General features: G+C 41.9%; 1 protein-coding gene across 1 annotated transcript in view; it reads right to left on the bottom strand.

Annotated features, from left to right (window-relative positions):
• The window catches only part of EP300 (EP300 lysine acetyltransferase), a 149,185-nt gene that overhangs the window by 17,395 nt on the left and 111,771 nt on the right, over positions 1-20,019 (bottom strand). Inside the window, exons 20-27 of the mRNA XM_089692644.1 lie at positions 19,785-19,865; positions 14,241-14,297; positions 9,881-9,958; positions 6,559-6,626; positions 6,327-6,477; positions 3,913-4,059; positions 3,712-3,825; positions 1,131-1,296 (exon numbers count right to left, since the gene is read on the bottom strand). Coding sequence (XP_089548770.1) covers positions 1,131-1,296; positions 3,712-3,825; positions 3,913-4,059; positions 6,327-6,477; positions 6,559-6,626; positions 9,881-9,958; positions 14,241-14,297; positions 19,785-19,865 — 862 coding nt within the window. The remainder of the gene's footprint in view (positions 1-1,130; positions 1,297-3,711; positions 3,826-3,912; positions 4,060-6,326; positions 6,478-6,558; positions 6,627-9,880; positions 9,959-14,240; positions 14,298-19,784; positions 19,866-20,019) is intronic.

The raw sequence follows: 20,019 nt of genomic DNA, 5'->3' as shown, positions 1-20,019 counted from the left end.
AAAAAAAAAAAAAAAAAAGATAAATAAATATTAAAACATAAAATAAAAAATAAAGAAAAAATACCTAGATCAAGGTTTGATATAGTTCAGTGCCAAGGTAAGTGTTTGGGTCAAGGTCAGGATTTAAAAAAAAAATTGGTGTTAGTGTATTTTAGGGAAAAAAACAAACGGACCACATCTTATTTAAAAAGACTGAAAACTATTTTTGGAATTACATAACCCCTTCCTCTTACCACCTCCTGGGCCTTTATCATGCAAATGCTGGGAGGCAGAGGCAGGCATTCCAGTCATGTGACCACTGTGATTGGCTGTCACAGCAGCCACATAATCGGAAAGCTCCCGATCTCAAGTAGGCATCAGGAGCTTTCCAGTTCTCACCAGTAGCTGAGCTGGATGCACGCAGGGTGCGCTCTCAGCACACGAATGTTTACAGTTGCAACACAATATGCGACCTCTCTGTGCCCACTCCCCGAGAGGCCGCATATATGTGTATATGCAAGCTGAACTTGTTAAAATTATAGATATTTTTACATTGTAGATATATTTATTGACCACTCACTTCAAGGAATTTTAAAAGTCATAACATCAGGGTTCTGAAATATTTCATTTCAACGTTTTAGACCTGTTCATGAATTTTTTTTTTTTTTTTTGTTTTGGATGGAGTGGAGAGGGATTAGAGCACCTGTTTGGTTTGTATTGCTGTCTGCGCCCCATTAGGGAGATTCGCCCTCTCTATTTGTCCTGTTTACAGTTACCGTTGAAAGTGAAAAAATATACAAAAACCTTTGGGTTGTCACCGGGACAGTAACTGAGGGAAAGTCTTCCAATGGGGACACTAGTTCTGGCAACATTGGTGACAACCAGGGAATCCCTGTTTTATAGCTAAAACTTCCTGTTTTAGCTATAAGATATGAAGGAAAGGAAAATCCCCCCAATGGAACACAAATGGCAAAAACACCTGACAAGGGTTATAATCCTCCCTTGTCCAAGGGGATAAAACATTTTCCCTTTAGTTCTACTAAAAAAACAAAAAAAACAAAACAAAACAAAACAAAAAACGCATTACAAAGTGACAATACAAATAAACAATTAGTGGCTTCTAAGCACACATGAAAAAACAAATCAGTTACCTTGTAGTCATGAACAATACGTTCAGACACACTTTTATCCAACATTTTCTTATACCATTCCTGCAAACGTTTGGGCTTTGGTATTTTCTGATCGAGAGGATGGCAATGGAAAATGTAGTCATCTCCTTCACTAGGAGGACAAGCCCAGATATGTCCAGTCGTGTACCTGTGTAAAAATTTAGAAAAACCTTGCCATTTAACTGAGGATATATTTACAATGCTAGTTAATTATACCATGCAAGCCAGCAAATGTTTCATAAATGTAACTGATGTTAACAAGGTTGAAACGTATCTACCAGTAAATTCTATATTTTGGAGTACAGTACAGGAAGTCATAGAGGGTTATATGACACTACCTTCAAGTGACTGGACAGTGGAAAAGCTTTGCTGGGAACGTCCCCACTGCACCCTCATATATCTCCACTCACTCCTTGGGTCTTGGGTTTTGTAACAAGTAATAAAAAGAAACAGGGAACATAGGGGATGGACTTATGTCCTGTACTGTACTCTAAGATACTGAATTCACTGGCAAGAAAAAATTCCCAGTACCTTAAATTGTACAGTACAGAAAGTCAGAGACCATGTCACATCCCCAAACAATAAACTGAGGGGTGGGTAACAACATGCCAAACAAGCAAAGAGACCCCCCCCAAAAAAAAATATATAATTCTAGCACCAGACCTCCTCTGCACATCTAACGTGGTAAGTTGTACAGGCTTTTAAAGCGTCACCTGGTTTTAAAAAAATAATAAATGCATATTTTTAACATGCAAAGTTATGTGCAATTATTTTTGATTAAAGAGGAACTTAGTCTTTAGGTCAGGTCACTGGAGCATTCAAAGTACACACAGACCATTTATCAATACATTTTCTTTTAAAAGGAAAAAGCTCTATTACATTATCAGGAAAACCCTAAATTCCTATAGGTTGTTTACAGGCTTCGTAGAGGATGTTTTAAACACTGGGCTTCATAGAGGAATGTTTTAAATACCAGGTGTAATGGGAGGGTCTTTTAGAGCTATTATAACTGCAAAGACCCTAGTAATGAAACACCATGCTGATCCTTCAAATGCAAAGCATTAGCCAAGTATGGTATATGCATAGATACATAGGTCCAATTAGGACAATTCCCTAATTCCTGTGCCCCTCAATGGACAGTAAAGAAAAAAAAATTACATGATATCACAAGAAAGAAGAAGAAAAAAAAAAAAAAAGGAGATGCATTACTTTATTATCTTGAGTAATGTCAATAATATTGTTAAATCAATGGGTCCATACTTTAAAAACTGCCCTAGTACATACAGTGCCTGTGCTGGGATGACTGAACTCTGCACATGTACAAGAGTTTCGTCATCCCACGTTGGCAATCAAGATGACCAAAGATTGGCACCTGGAAGAAGCCAGGGAGAAAGTGTTGGTGACGGACCTTGCTGGTGTAGGAGCCAAGGTAAATATTGCAGTACCACTTTAGCTAAATGCATAAAAGCAGACCATTGTTAACACCCGTCAGTGTTAAATGGTTTGTCTCAACCCTCTAATTTTGAAAAAGAGCTCAGGCTGTAAAAGGAAGTTTAAAAGCAAATGTGTGCAACTAAAACCTGTTTTAATGCAAACTGTTAGACAGGGCCAACTTGTTTTTGTTGCAGGCTAGCTGGTAGGTGTGCTGGGAAATTTTTTGTTTGTAATGTGCAAAGCCCCTTCCATGTGCACCTTACTGTAAAAGGCTAGTTATAGGTTAGGGTGGTTGCCACCTATCTGTACAACTTGTCGGCTGAATTTGATGCAGGGACACATTGGATACCTTCGGCTGCCATAGTGTTTTTGCTGGGTGTCAACTGTGTCCTTGCGCTTTTAAGAGAGAGTGGGCTCCATCCAGGCTAACCTGCCCTTGATTTAACCACTGCTATATATGCGCCAATTTGAGAGACTCTCAAAAACTATAGTGTTAGGACCACAGTATACAAAAGAACCTTGGCACGGCACTGTGGCTTTCACATATATTTGCAAAAGTGTGCAACGCAAACTGTTAGACAGGGCCAGTTTGGTTTTATTGCAGGCTAGCTGGTAAATTTTCTGTTTGTAATGAGCTAAGGCAGACTTTAGTTCCACTTTAACCAAATGAGTAAAAGCAGAACATTGTTGGTACCCCTGTCAGTAATAAATGGTTTGTCTCAACCCTCTAACTGCCTATTTTTTCCAAGACAGTTTGGGCTGTAAAAGGAAGTTGAAAAACAACAGACTTACTGGCAAGAACACCAGGTAAAAAAAAAAAAAAAAAAAAAAAAAAAAAAAAAGCAAAAAAGCATAGAGGGTTAATGTTACTCAGAAAAATCAAGACTGTTGTGGTAATGCTACATGGGCACACTATCGTACACACATCTCTCTCTCTCTCCACATATATATATATATATATATATATATATATATATATATATATACACACATACACACACATATATACATATACATACATACACACATATATACACACACACATATATACAAACACGTTTTTTTTTTTTTTGCTGCATAGTTATGTTATGTTGTAAATTGCTCCCTGCTATAAAAATACACCACTTACCCAAGTTTCTTAACATATTCAAGGTATCCAATTAAAATTTCATGGTAGACCACTGTCCTTAAGCACTTTGGTTGAAAAAAGTGAACGCTATCCAGGTAAGAGATGTATACACGCCTAGGAGGTGGGAATAATAGAGGATACAGTCATATGGAATTATAATAAGTTATGTGAAATGAGGATAATGATAAATTGTGTACCTACCTCTGGTTGGGTGGTGGGCAGTCCGACCCATACTCCTGTACATGCATACCAAAAAAGCACAACTCAACACCATCTACCTCTTCAAAAGCAAAAAGGGCTTTTGTACGGTAAGGGAAAGACTCTGCCATTTCCCCTGTATCCACAAACCTGAAAAGAAACAGAATTGTTTTTTTTTCAAATGCAAAACCTTAGCAGCTGGAATGCACTAATCAAGGACACAAAGATTACATAGTTAGTCTGGTTGAAAAAAAAAAGACACAAGTCCATCTAGTTCAATCAATAAAAAGGGAGAAAACATTTATACATTTCTATACCCAGAGTTGATCCAGGAAGAAGGCAAAAAAACAAACAACCCAGTAAAAAACGATCCAATTTGCTCCAGCAGGGGAAAATATTCTTTGCTGATCCCCCAAGAGGCAATCAGATATTTCCTAGATTACCTTTACCTGTAAATATTAGTATCTAGTTATATTATGTGTATCTAGAATCCAGGCATTTTTTAAAGCAATCTACTAAACTGGCCAGAACCAGCTCTCTAGGGAGTCTATTCTCCATTTTCACAGCTCATATTGTGAAGGAACCTTTGCGTATTTGGATATTAAATCTCTTTTCCTCCAGATGTAAAGAGTGCACCCTTCTCTTCTGTGATGACCTTAAAGTGAATAATTCAACACCAAGTTTACTATATGGACCACCTATGTATTTATACATGTTGATCATATCCTCCCTTAATCTCCTCTTCTCAAGAGAATAAATTCAGTTTCTCTAATCTTTCCTCATAGCTGATCTCCTCCACGCCTCTTATCAGTTTGGTTGCCTTTCTGTGCACTTTCTCCAGTTCCATAATGTTCATTTTGTGAATTGGTGCCAAAAACCTGCACTACATATTCCAGATGAGGTATTACTAATGATTTGTACAGGGGTAAAATGAGCAGTGGTCTGTACTCAAGTTTTAAATTGAGCATGGAAGAATTAGAATTGTATTTTATAGCTATCTGTGTTTTTGTTTTATTGCCTTCCTGTTGCTCACTTTCTTGATGCCTAACGTTTCACCAGTTGGTGAAGGGGAAATGTAAAATGGACAAAACTTTAAAAGGCTGACTAGGGTTCTAGCTTCACCCTACTCGAAACAGCATTTGTATTTTCCTCTTTGTTGCCAGTAGATCTTCTGAGGCCTCATTTCCTGTCTAATGAATTTGTAGTCACTAGGACAGTAAGTCGAGAGAATTAACATAGAAACACAGAAAAGTGATGTCAAAAAAAGACCAAGTGCTCCATCGAGTCTGTCCGTTTTTGTTTTTTATTTCATTAGCTTTTTTGTCTGAGAAAAAAATCTATGCTGGTCTCAAGCATGTTTGAAGCTATTTACTGTTGACTGGATCACTACCTCTGCTGGAAGTTTATGCCAAACATCAACTACTCTTTCAGTAAAAATACTTTGAGATTAGTTTTGAACTTTCTTCCAGTTAGTTTGAGGTCATGTCCTGTGTCCTTGATTTTGGTTTCCTGTTGAAAATACTGCCCTCCTGAACTTTATCCACCCCCTTGATGTATTTAAAGGTTTCAATCATGTCTCCCCTTTCCCTTCTTTCCTCTATACTGTACATGTTATGTTCCTGAAGTCGCACTTGATAAGTTTTATCCCCCAGACCTTTCACCATTTTTGATACCCATCTCTGGACTCATTTTATCATCAATATCTTTTTGTAAGTTCTCTAATAGAACCTCTGGCAGCCACAAAACTAAAATAGGTTTTGTGGCTTGAAGTATGGGAGATAAACATTCGCCTAGATAACTGCAGGATCGATCCAATGCTGCAGCAGTCTCCCACTGGCTCTAAGACTGAGAACCGAGTGATCACATGACTGGTGATTGCTTCATTCTCGGTCTTCATTGAGAACTGTCACTGACTCTGTTCTGACCCTCCTATGCTCATGAGAGCATCGGGCTGTGGAGGGGTCTAAGCAATGTGAGGCTGAGCCAGCACCTGGTCAGGCATCTGGGCAAATCCTGACGTTGTCGGGATCCCAGCAAAGCCTGGATCAGCTCGGTCCTGGACCCGTTACCTGAATCTGTGTCACAGGAGTGCAAAATGAAAAAAAAAAAAAGGGGCACTTCCGCTTACAATCTGTTTATTAACATTCCTCAGCATGATGTCCAGTTAGAAGCTGGCACTGACAATTGCGAACCAAGCACCTTGGTTCCCTACTTTGTGATCATCATGCAGCTCTGACATAGCGATCACATAAAGCTGGGGGCTTGATTGAAAAAAAATAAAAATAAAAAAAAAAGGTAAAAAAAAATAAAAATAAATAAAGCACATCTGCACTAACAGAAAACACATACAGACTGCCATGACTGAAGTTTTGAAATGCTAGTTGCCTTGATATATCTGGCCTCAATGCTTTACTTACTTGGCTTTCATGCCAGGTTTCACTTCCACAGTTTTGTCAGAGGCGTGGACAACACGAACAATAACTTCCCCAGCCTCAGGATTACCCTGTCTTCTTAGAAAATCATTGACACGATTCTCCAAAAATGTACCTAATCTTGTAGATGGAAGTCCTGTTGAAAAGGTTTAAGAGCCAAAGTTTGTATATGTCAATGTTTGAGGATTGATTTAATTATAAATGCAAACGCACTTACGTTTTGCTGAAAACTTGTTCTCTTTTCTGGTTTGGCCACTTTTCTTCAGGCAACGATCGCAAACAAAACTACAGTTAAAAGAAAAAAAAAAAGTCAATTTAGAGGAAAAAAAAAAGAGAAGAAACAGGATTTTTATTTTGTCGCCGTAAAATCCCGTTCTGAGTTCATTAATGGACACAGTTCTTTTATTCTTGACCATAGGGTTATAATGCCACCTACTGGAGTAGGACACTAGGCAGAAAAAAAAACAAAAAAAAAAAACACAGCACCGCCTACAGGCAGTCATAGCTGGTATAAACCCTCCCTCTGCTACAGACAAGTTAGTTACACCCCGGTCACATCAGGCGTGACTTGTCATACGATTTGCATGACCTGCGACTTGCAAATCGTATGTCAAGTCGCACCCTATTGTCTGCTATTAGAGCGTTCATATCGTTACAGTTCCGACTTGTTCGGAGCCACACCGATTTCTAAAGTTGTGCATGCACTACTTTTGTTGCAATTTGCATAGACATCTGTTTCAGATGTCTTGCAAATCGCAACTGAAATCGGCAGGTCACCCGATTTTTAAATTGTGTGACTTCACTAAGTCACACGATTTCAAAATCGGCTTTGATGTGACCGGGGATTTAGTCACAAAGCAATGTAAGGAGACAGAAAAACACAAGAAGAGGGGTCGCTGCTGTGTCCATAAAAGGGATTTTACAGTAACAAAAAAATTCTGTTCTTTCTGGGTGCCTTCAGGCAACACAAACAAGAATGACAAAATGGAGGACATTAAATTGAGACTCATGCAACCCCAACAGGACCAGGCAGTGGAGAGCAATCTCTTTAGAATGGCCTATGTCCTGATTTAAATGAAACATGGAGACTGCCTTAGGCAGGAAAGAGTTTCATGGTCTCAAAAACAACCTTGTCCTTGTGAAGTACATGAAAAGGTTCCTTACAAGACAAAGCTGCTGGCTCAAACACCCTGATAATCAAGGTGACATCCATGAGAAAGGCAACTCTGTGTGATAACAAAAGGACAGAAATTTCCTGAATAGGTTCAAACTGTGGCCTTAGAAGGATCAACACTAGATTAAAGTCCTATGGAGTTAGTGAGGAGCATACATAGGGAACAATGCGAGTCCCTCCTTGCACAAATGCTCTTACTAACAATTTGAAAGCTAGCACTTATCCAGTCCTGACTGAAAAAAGCAAAAACCTTTGCCACAAAGCATTTTGTAGGATAAATCTTTCCTTTTTTGCACTAAAGTACGCTTTTCAGGTGTGGTGGTGAGAGTTTTCTGGTCTTCAGTAAAATGGGATCCACAGAGTTCCCAAGATCCCTGTCCCTCAGGGCTTCAACAGCCAAGCCGTCAAAACCAGTGACCAGGAAACAAATTAGAAAATTGGACCTTGAAAGAGCCAGAAGGGGCAGTTTGGTAGGGCCCATAGACAGACTGCTAAGGAGTAAATGTCTGAGCTCCATGGCCTTCTGTGTCAATTCAGTGCAATGAAAATCACTGGAATGCCTTTCTTCTCTATCCCCTAAAGCAAATGAGGCAAGAGCTTGAAGGGTCATAAATCCGGCTGTATGGATTTGACAATGAAAATGTTCAGATTGCAGGTGAGTCTGGACACTGTTGGATCTACATTTGGTGTCTCCCACTGAACACAAAATTGGTGAAATACTTCTTGAAGTGTTGAAGTATTGCTGGATTAAATCCTGACTAGCAGTTTCCCAGAGCAGGGGGTCTAGTGCCGAGCTCCAGAACATTGATCAGCATCTGGGCTTCCTCTGACGACCACGTCCCTTGAACTGACTCCTTCCCAGCCTACAGGCTGGCATCCGTCGTGAGTACATTCCACATGGGGAAAACTCATGCCAGAGCCGAATCCAGGATGAGGCCCTGATATTACAAGTAAAGCAATGGTTGTGCACTGGCCCTAAGACCACCTTTTCATTGATCCCACAGGAACAGATCGTCCAGATACCTCAAGATTGGAAATCCCCCTGGCTCACAGAAGAGTCAGCATCATCAAACACATGCATGCTGTGGCCAGGCCAAAAGGCAAAGCCGCAAACTAAAAATGCTACCCCCCACCCTCCACCACACAAAGCACAATGAAGCTGAAACATAGGGATGTGGAGGTAGGCACCCTTGATGTCCACTGAGACCAGAATACCCCAACAACCCCCACAATGGAGAGAAGCAACCACTGATCATGCAGATTTCACAAGAACTTGTTCAAGCTCTTTAGGTCCAAAATTACCTGCACATCACCATTTGGCTTGGGTACTGTGAATAGTTTGGATTAGTAACTGTGAAATCTAATCTGCTTCTAGGACAAGGGAAATGACCCATTGAGAGCAGAATTGGTCCACAGCAGTTAACAGGACTGCTTTTTTTTTCAAGTGCATTAGGCCCGTGTGATGCCATGAAGCGTGGAGGAGGCAAGACGTGAAGCTCCAGCTTGCAGTCTCTGGGTATAACATTTTGAACCCAGACATTGGGTCCATATGGCCGCAAAGGACCATCAAATGCTGTTTTCCGTGAAAAGGGCTGATTCCAATATGTCCCTACGCATGTCCAGTGCAGTCTACCAGCTATGCCTACACAGTAGCACAGGTGGGCGAGTCACTCTTGTACAGTGGTGCTGTTGGGTTGCAGTTGTGCAACAGGCAGTCATCAGCGACTGCACACTTAGGACCAGACAAAGGGAGGAATCGTCACCCTCTCTGCAACTAAACAGGGTGACAGGATGTATGCATTGCCTTCTAGTGGCGTAGTCATTTGTCAACCACCCGGAGGCTGAGAGCCCCCCTCCAGCTTTTAACAATGGCAGAGAAAATAGCACACAATATACCCTCACAATTAAAACGTACAGCCATACACACAGTCACGACATTGATCTAAAATGAACTAGCTCTAAACTGATGAAGTAGGGAAAGTTTCAACTGGGTCACCTTATTAGCGTTTTCTTATCTTAATTTTTCACTATTTGGCATAGGTTTGGGAATTAAATCTTGGTTTGGTTTGTAATTTAACTAGATGCAGTTATATCTTTTATAGTTAACAGAAATTTGGAGAGTACATTGTTTGTGCATTTTTAAGGAAAATAAAGAATTCAGAAACATTTGCACACATATCATGGAAAACAGAATTGGACTACTAGAGTCTAATATGGTTGCTCTGGAAGTTAGTATTTAATTGGATCTGCTCAGCTTAAAAACAGCTCATCATTTCTTTTGTATACTAAATACCTCTTGAATTAATTTAGGGTGAACTGGGTTTAAGAGACAGCATAAAAAAAAAGGGAGAAAAAAAAGGTTTACCCGGTTGGCCAGATTGTGTCATTATGAAGAACACAAATTTGATGCATTTTCCGACCACAGTCTAAGCAGTCCACAAACCTAAAATAAAACACAGCATTACAATTTATAAGGTGTAACATATACATAGCATTATAATTTAAGAGTATAAAGCAGGATTCTAAGAATTGTATGATGTTATAAAATGTGTTACTCACCATAAAATTCCTTTCTCTGAGTTAATTGACGGACACAGCCTCTCTTTATTCATGAAGAAACTGGGTTTTATAGCTCTACCTACAGGAGTAGGACACTAGGCAGAAAATTTGACACCTCAAATGGGCAGTCCACTGTGGGCATAAAATCCCCTCTCTGCTATAGGCAAGCTAGTTAGTCACAAGCCCGGTCAAAAGGAAAACTTCCAACAGAGGTGTGTCCATCAAACTCAGAGAAAGGAATTTTATGGTAACAGAAAAATTCCATTTTCCCTTACGTTCATTGAAAGACACAGCCTCTCCATTTTATTCATGACTAAGCAGGGATGTACGCAAGCAGAGCCACAACGAGGGGTGGGAAAACCAACTAAAGGAGAAAACCCAGGGCAAAATGCCAACATTACGGACCACCCCAAAGGGGCACCAGAGAGTCCTAAACAGCAGCCTGCAAAACTCTGCAGACAAAACTAGCATCTGAGGATGCCAACACATCAAAAAATGTAATTCTCATAAAATTTAGTAAACGCACATACACGACCAGTCACCACCTTTCAAACATAGGAAACCAGACGCCTGATGTTGGAACGACCAGGTGGTGCTAACCTCCCTGATGGAGTGCGCCGTAACGAGGAAGGGAGGTTCCTGCTCGTTAGTTGCATACGTGTGCACAATTGGTTGCAGAATCCAACAAGAAATAGTGGCAGAAAAGTCTGCAATGACTTTTCTCGGATTGTCCATGAGCACAAAGAAAATTGGATCTCCAAAAGGTGGCCTTCACAGAGATACATTCAACTCATGAGAACCATGCCTAAGGAGTGCACTGCCACCTTCTTAGGGTGTGCCAGTCTTAAGACACAAGGAGGGAAGGACAATGTCTACATTCAGGTGGAAATCTGACACCACCTTTGGGGAAAAAAAAAAAAAAAAGACGGAGGCCAAAGAACCACCTTATCCTTGTACAAAATCAAATAAGGAGTCTTACAGGGCAAAGCTGCCAATTCTGACACCTGCCGAGCAAAAGTAGTTGCAACTAGAAAGGCAACTTTATGAGCGTAAGCAAGGGAATAGCCTGAATGCTCTCAAAAGTAAGCTTCTGAACAATCTACAACACTAAATTCAAGTCCCAAGACAGCAATGGAGAGTGCATGGGGGGCACTATGTGACGAACCCTGGAGAAAGATGTGAATCAAAAAATGTATGGCTAAGGGATGCCGAAAAAGAACAGCCAGCGCAGAGACTTGACCCCTAATAGTACTCAAGGCAAGCCTCTGATCAGCACCATGCTGGAGGAAGGCCAACGCCCCGAGCCATCGAGAAGGAGCAATGATGAAACTCAAAAGCTTTGAACCAAACTTTATAGGCTTTCCAGGTGCAATGCTAAAACATTGGGAGGTAAACTTACGAGCCTTCACTGTAGGAATCACCAAAGCAAGACAACATTCTGTTCTTCAGAGCCTGGCTCTCAATAGCCATGTCGTCAAAGCCAGCGATGGAAAAGCAGGGTGGAAGCAGACTCCAGGGAGTGCCTGCCACCAACTGAACCACGTCAGCGTACCACAGGTGGTGAGACCAGTCTGGGGCCACCATAATGACCAAGATTCCTTTGATTTCTATCCCACACAGCAGACAGGGAATCGGCCCGAGAGGTGGAAAGGAGTAACTGAGATGGTACTGATCTCAAGGTATCTGTTGTGCCTGGAAGAGGATCCAACGTTTTCCCCATGAACCTCAGAACCTTCTGGTTGAGGTGGAACGCCAGAAGGCCCACGTCTGGTGACCCCCAGTGAAAACAGAACTGATGGACCACTCCCCCTGGTCTGACAGCTGAGATAATCCACCTGCCAGTTTTCAACTGCTGCTGCACTTCTTGTTCCACCCTGATGACTGACATAAGTCACCACGGTGGTGTTGTTCAATTGGGTCCTGGTTGGGAGCCCTCTGAGGGAATCTGTCCAGTGTGCCAGGGACAACCTGAGTGTTCAAAGCACTGATAGGTAGTTGAGCTTCCTTCAGGGTCCAGCGACCTTGGGCTGACTTGGCGCTCAGGACTCTCACCACCAAACTGGCTGACATCTGTAGTGACCACTATCCAGCGAATAGGAACAAAGGACTTCCCGGCCATAGAGACAGAGACCACAACCACCAGAGGAGAGACCCTCATCCACTGCTCCAGACGAATCGGATTGTCCAAGGAAGCTATTCCATTTGGCTAGGATTTCTTTTTGCAGAGCTGTTATGGAACTGGGTATATGAAACTGCTTCGAAAGTTGCCACCATCAGATCTAAAAACCTGTATGCAAAAACATAGGGAGGGCAGCTCGCAAGACAGGAGCCGCCGGACCGCCTGAGCAAAGCTTTTGGAGTTTGCCTGAAGAGAGAAACACTCTGGCCTGCTCTGCATAGAGAATCAGCCCCAGACACTCCAAGTGCTGGGATGGTGTCAACACAGACGTCCCGAGGATCAGAATGATGGCTGCTGTCAACATTTGCCCACATGCCGACCTGGCGATAGTGAACATAGAGGGGGCCACTGCCTCCGCCCTCTGGTCCGCAGGATCCTTAAAGGAGAGGGATTCCTCCACCAGGATCACCATGGCCTTGTTAAGTCTGGAAATGGAGGGATCCACCACATGAGAAGCAGTCCACTTCTTAAGAAAAGCCTCTTCAAAGAGGTAATGTACTGCGAAGTGAAGTACAAACGGACCATTCGGGGGGTGATGAAATCCTTGAAGACAAATCTGTCAAAATATGCTGGGTAAGAAAAAAACCTTAGCAGCCTGGGTCAGCTTAGGTGTACCAAAAAAAAAAGAGCCACCACTTCAGATACCCCAGCAGAGTTCCTAATTTTAAGCATCTTACACACAGAATCAATAAGTGCAGCGACTAACGCCTTTTTCTGTGCAAATACAGAGGCAGAGGACCAATCCTCCTCATTCTAGGAATCAGGGGATGCGTCATCAGGATCCGCAGTAAATACAGAGCCTGCAGTGGCAGAGTTCTACCCAGGCTCAGCACAGTCAGAGGACGAGGTTGACAGCAGGAGTGCTGCTTGCTCACCTTACATCCGACAGCAGCCTCCACTGGTGAAATTAACGACTCCAGGACAAGCGACAGCACGATAACCGAAGGACCCACCACCTCCAGGAGGTAGAGCATGCTCCCTGAGACTCCATAGGGACTAGCATAACCAGGTGAGCACTGCCATAAAAGGGACCCCAAAAAAGGGTATGAGGCCAGGAGAGACCACCCCCAAGGCTAGCCTAGTAGGGGGAGAGCGAGAGATGACTCACCAGACTGCCAGGAGCTGCAGATGTCAAGCGCATGTTGCTGTACAGAGCCACGTCATAAGTCCCTGAGACTTAAAAAAAAACAAACAAAAGCAGCAGTACAGTGTCTACCCAGCCCAGGAGTGCCTTTGATGCCCGAAGGCCGCATCGGCAGGGAGAAAGGGGGGACAGGCTCAGAGGCAGCACGGGGACCAGACTCTACCAGGGCCGTAGCCCAAGCCCACAACCTCCACTGTTGCTGGCAGTGTCCTCACAGGTGAGCTACCTGGGATGGGATAGGGTGGAGTGGATGGGGGGAGGTGAGGGGGTACCCGCAGGACCGAGCGAGCAGTCTGTCAGGGTAACACTGTAACATGGACTATTCTCTACCTCGGTCCAGGGTGGGGCTGAGCGCTGAGTTTGCAGTCAGCGCATGCTCATTGACTCAGACTGAGGTGAACACTGGATTTAGATTATCCAGCCCATCGCCCAGCCCAGCTGTTGACTGAAGATCTCTGCAGCAAAAAAAAGAGAATTCCCAGTAAAAAGAAAAGAAAAAACAAAACAAAAAACCAAAGAAGCTATGGAATAGCAGGTTTCCGGCATGGAACACTGTCCATACTTGTGAGGATGCTAAGCAGAATAATTGGCTTGTTTATAGCAGAGAGGGGTTTTTATGTGCAGAATGGACTGCCCACAGGGGGTGGTAAGCTTTTTTTCTCGTGTCCTACGTCTGTAGGTGACGCTATAAAACCCTGTTTTTCTCCTGAAGAAGAGAGGCTGTGTCAATCAATGAATGTAATAGAAGGGGGGGGGGGGGGGGCAGCGGGCGGTTTGAGAAGCCTATATATACACAAATATAAAAATACCTAAAAACAACATAATCTTGTAGGGATTACATACTGTTCTGGTTCCAAAGTGTCATTTTTCTGTTTGGAGAATTGATCTTTGTTGATGGTACTAAAGTGAATGAAAAGGAAACAAAAATCAGAAAAACATACTGTACAGAGCATACAGAGAAAAATTACATATGTATAAATGAATATGCACTTGGAAGAAACCTCCAGAGGTGGCAACACTGTACTTTAATAACCAGTACTAATAAATGTGTACAAAAGAATAGAGCTAAGACAGCCAAGTAAACAGTGTAAAAAATGTGTGATACGCACAATCTATTGATAAACTGTAACATAACCATACATAAATTATAATATTTGCACTGTATACAAATAAACAATGTGAAAAACGTGACCAAACCATCCAGACAATATCTGGTTATTGTGGTCCAAAAAAGTGCAAACTCCAATCTCCAGAAAAATCCAGCAAAAGGTATCAGATGTCACATGAAAGACACACATTTTTTGGTACTGTGTATTTGTCTGTGTTAGCGCTACCACTTTTGTACATATACAGAGAAAAATTACATAAAAGTAAATACTGCATTTACACGTTAAATATCTGCTACCTATGTGTGAATGTAGCATATGTGAATACAGAAATCACAACAGTTCTCTCTTTCCAAAGTCTACAGAAATGCCATTTGCATTGCTTATGCTGGCCATACATAAATTGAATTTCGGCCAATTCCTGCTGAATCTGCCGAAATTAACTCCGTGGGAGGCTCAGCTCAACATGACAATTTTTCAATGAACGTTGGTCAAAGCAGCTGGACACAAAATTCTTGACCACACAGTGCCAGCATTCAATCATATACAGTTAAGTTCATATGTATTTGGACACAGGCATACTTAGTTTTTTTTCAGGTATTTACCAAAACATATTCAAGTCTAGTTATATAATGGATATGGGCCAAAAGTGCACACTCTCAGGTTTAATTTGAGGGTATGCACATCCAAACTGGAGGAAGAAATTACAGCTCTTAAGAGCAGCCATGCCCCCTTTTTCAAGGGACCAAAAGTAATTGGACAATTGAATAAAAAGCTGTTTCATGGCCAGGTGTGGGCTACTCCTTTGTTATTTCTTCATCAATTAAGCAGGTAAAAGGTTTGGAGTTGATTCTAAGTATGGTATTTGCATTTGGAATCTATTGCTGTGAACCTACATCATGCATTCAAAGGAGCTGTCCATGCAAGTGAAACGGGCTATTGTAAGGATTCAAAAATGAAACAAATCCATCAGAGAAATAGCAGCAACATTAGGAGTGGCCAAATCAACAGTTTGGTACATTCTGAGGAAAGAACGCACTGGTGAGCTCAGCAACATAAAAAAGGCATGGATGTCCAAAGAATAAAACAGTAGTGGATGATCGCAGGATCCTCTCTATGGTAAAGAAAAACCCATTCACAACATCCAGACAAGTGGACCCTCTCCAGGATGTGGGCATATCATTGTCAAATTCTAAAATCAAGAGAAGACTTCATGAGAGAGCAAATACAGAGGGATCACCACAAGGTGCAAACCATTCATAAGCCTGAAGAATATAAAAGCCAGATTAGACTTTGCCAAACAACATCCAAAAAAGCCAGACCAGTTCAAGAAAAGCATTCTTCGGACAGATGAAGCTAAGGTTTATCTGTACCAGAATGACGGGAAGAAAAAAGTGTGGAGAAGGCTTAAAACAGCTCATGATCCAAAGCACACAACATCTGTGGAGGCAATGTGGTGGCATGGGCATGCATGGCTTCCAGTGGCACTGGGTCATTGGTGTTTATTGATGATGTGACAGAAGCAGCTGGATGAATTCTGTAGTGATATACTGTTAGCCCAGATTCAGCCAAATGCAGCAAAGTTGATTGGATGACGCTTCACAGTACAGACGGACAATGATCCAAAGCACACTGCAAAAGTAACCCAGGAGCTTTTGAAAGGAAAGAAGTGGAATATTCTGCAATGGCATGTCAATCACCTGATCTCAACCCAATTGAGCATGCATTTCACTTGCTGAAGGCAAAACTAAAGCCAGAAAGACCCACAAAGAACAACTAAAGACAGCTGCAGTTAGAGCCTGGAAGAGCATCAGAAAGGAGGAAACCCAGTCTTTGGTAATGTCCATGGATTCCAGACTTCAGGCAGTCATTGCCAGTAAAGGATTCTCAACAAAATATTAAAAATCATCATTTTATTTATGATTATATTCATTTGTCCAATTACATTTGAGCCCTGAAAATGGAGGGACTGTGTATAAAAATGGTTGCAGTTCCTAAAATTTGTACTTGATACTTATGTTCAACCCCTTGAATTAAAGCTGAAAGTATGCAATTTAATTTGGATTGTTTTGTTTTAATTTAGTCTAGCGGCATAAAGAGCCAAAATTATGAAAATTGTGCCCGTGTCCAAATATATATGGACCTAACTGTACAGGGACTGTTATGTTATTCCCACAGCCACGGGTGTGAGAATAAAATAGCTGGCACTACAGATTCATCAAGTAAGGCTGATTGAGAGATGTCTCACCATTTATGGCCAGCTGTGGTCTTTAGTTTGACTGAAATCTCCCCCCTCCTTTTTGTACCTTTAATCATTGTACAAACTCCCAGCTGCTTTAAGAGCTGTGAGCTTGCTGTAATTATTAAGACTTGACTTAGAACTTTCAGTACAAGTGAAAAGTGCAGCTATCCAGCCACCCAAGCTTATCCCCTCTAATGTGTTATAAGCCCTCTTCCCTTAGAGCAGGGGTTTCCAAACTTTCTAAACAAAGGGCTGGTTTACAATGCGCCAGACTTCAGGCAGGCCGGATTGTGCTCAGATAGAGTAGAAAATGCCTCAGTGTCAGTGGGAGTAGACAATGTCTCAGTCTTGGTACTCAGTGGTAGCAAAAAAATTATATAGCGCCTGTGGTCAGTACGAGGAAGAATGGTGTCCCATCTTCGGTGTCAGTGGGAGGAATGCTACCCCATCATTGTTGTCAGCTGGAGATTCAGTGTCCAGTCGCTGGTGTCAGAGGGAATACTTGTGCCCCAATGCTGATGTAGGTGGGAGGATCAGTGCCCCATCACTGCTGACAGTGAAAGGAAAAGTGCCCCATCTTTGTTGTCTGTGAGACAAAGCGTGCCAAGTGTCAGTGTAAGGAGCTGTGCCCTAAGGGCCACATCCAGGGAAGCAAAGGGCTGCATTCAGCCCATGGGCCACAGTTTGGAGACCACTACCTTAGAGAATGCTCTTCTCTAAGCCTCACTAGCCTTTAGCACTAGAGCAGGGTTTCTCAACCAGGGTTCCATGGAACCCTAGGATTCCTCCAGAGATTACTAGGGGTTCCTTGATCAACGAGCAATTTCAGCCTCTCAGATAAGTTTCCACTGACACCATTAATCTTTTTAGATATCTGTAAAGGGGTATTTCTTCCCAATGACCATAAGTGTAAGGAGCAATCTTCCAACTGACCATCACACTAATGTATCATGAGTAGTACATATAGTAAATATTAGCTGGAGTTCCCTATGACCGGAAAGTTATTTCAAGGGTTGCTCTGTGTTTAAAAGGTTGAGAAAGGCTGCACTAGAGTGGTGTATTTTGAATCCTGCTCTAGCGCACTACAACTGTATGCATTTCACAAGGTTGTGGGATGCCTCTTTCAGTTGAAGGATTCCTGTACAGAGGGCAGCACTGCTCACTGAATGCAACAATGGAAACAATATTTCCATGCTGCCATGTCAAAAGTACACACCCCTCCACTGAATTTGCAATTGAAGGGGGAATGGTGGAGGGGACGGTAAAACCTCATGGCTTTACCCCCCAACTGGGGCAAAGCATAAGTTTCTGCTATAATTCGTACCTTTTCTAAAACCTAAACATTTTAATGCAGTGTTTCTCCACAATATTCAGACTGCAAAACATGCTGCATTTTCCAATAAGGTGGTTTAGCAGGATAATAAATTACACTATTAACACAGCATTAAATCACTAAGGGAAATTTGCAGACTAGTGCACCACCTACTGAATACATTCAGTAAATATTAAACATGTATATGTAATATCAAATATATAGCTGACTAGAAATATACAATAAAATGTTAGTCCTAACTAAAGCATATTCAAAAACACTATGGGGTCAATTTACTAAACTCAAATATACCGTGCACAGCAAGTACACTTCAAGTGCAGTTGCTTTCTGAGGGGGAAGCTCTACTGATGTCTATCATCCATTCATGTGAAAGCAAAAATGCTGTTTTTTTTATTTTCTTTGCATGTGATTGGGTATTCTTTACAACATAAAGCTTTACTTCATTTACTAAGCGCTGGGGCAACTGTACTTGAAGTGCACAGTGTATTTGCCTTTAGTAAATCTACCCCTATATGTTCCTTCAATCAATGAACAATTTACTGAAAATAAAGATGTTTGTACAAAATACCTTAGTAAAATATGTTAGCCATTCACAATGCAAATATAAGCAAATCAAGGAAAGAAAACACCCCATCTAATGACATGACAAAGAACCCATAGAGGTGAACATTTAAACATCGGTACCGTATTTTCCGGCGTATAAGACGACTTTTTATACTTAAAATCATACCCCAAAAATTGGGGTTCGTCTTATACGCGGGGTATATAATGTGAACCTTTAGTTCGTTTGGACCAAGCTGGCTCAAAACGAACGTCCCTAATATGGCAGCATGCTGGATGTGTGGTAATACTGTACGGTAGCTTCGGCTACATACAATATACCGCGCGGAGCCAATCACGGCGAGTGATGTATTATATTAATGAATACAGAGCCTGCTCGGGTTGGCTGAGGTTGTGACATCATCAGCCCGCCTCTCTGGCTCAGCCAATCCGAGCAGGCTCTGTATTCATTAATAGAATACATCACTTGCTGTGATTGGCTCAGCACAGTATACTGTATGTAGCCGAAGCTACCATACATACAGTATTACCGCACATCCAGCTGACAGATTACCATAGCGATATTCGTTTTGAGCCAGCTTGGCTCAGCGCGGTATACTGTAAAACTGTATGTAGCCGAAGCTACCGTACCTACCGTATTACCACACATCCAGTGGGCTGACAGATTAGGGCCGTTTGTTTTGAGCCAGCTTGGCTCAGCGCTGTATATATACTGTATGTAGCCGAAGCTACAGTACATACAGTATTACCGTACATCCAGTGGGCTGACAGATTAGTGGGTGTATATTTAATCAAATCTGATCTTGTTAAATGGTGTTGCCTCAGAAGGGGGGGTAGTCTTATACAAGTATAGCCCAAAACCTATGTTTTACCTGGAAAATTACGGGGTCGTCTTATACACCCAGCCGCCTTATACGCCGGCAAATACGGTATGTATTTTTTGCAGTACATCAGAAGTAATATACACATATCCAAATGACCAGTCACTTGCACCAAAGAACTTGTAGTGATAAAATAAATTGGTTTATAAACTGCAGTATCAATGTTTACAGGGATACTAAAAAACACAGAAGTACCCACAGAGGAAATATTATCCAAAAAATATGCTACTACACAAAAAATGTAATTCATAAAATGACACTTACGTCTGCGGCTGTGTTGGGTCATCACCAAGAGATACACTCTCCCCTTGGATCTCGTTGAAGCATTTCTCACAGAAGTGGTACCTATCAGCAAGAAGGCCATATTTGGGTGAACTGTTCGTTCATGCAACCATAGCCGAACCACGTGAAACGGGAGGTCATCAGAGGATGTTGCAGGAGAGACACAGGGTTTGCGCAGGTATTCATCAGGCCAAGTCACATGCCAGGGTAATTTTGA

The sequence above is a fragment of the Staurois parvus genome, unplaced genomic scaffold (assembly GCF_062004578.1).
Source record: "Staurois parvus isolate SC_StPar_1 unplaced genomic scaffold, SC_StPar_1.0 ptg000597l, whole genome shotgun sequence".
NCBI lineage: Eukaryota > Metazoa > Chordata > Amphibia > Anura > Ranidae > Staurois > Staurois parvus.
Note: the sequence above shows the minus strand (reverse complement) of the source record. Positions and strands in the feature narration are given on the sequence as shown.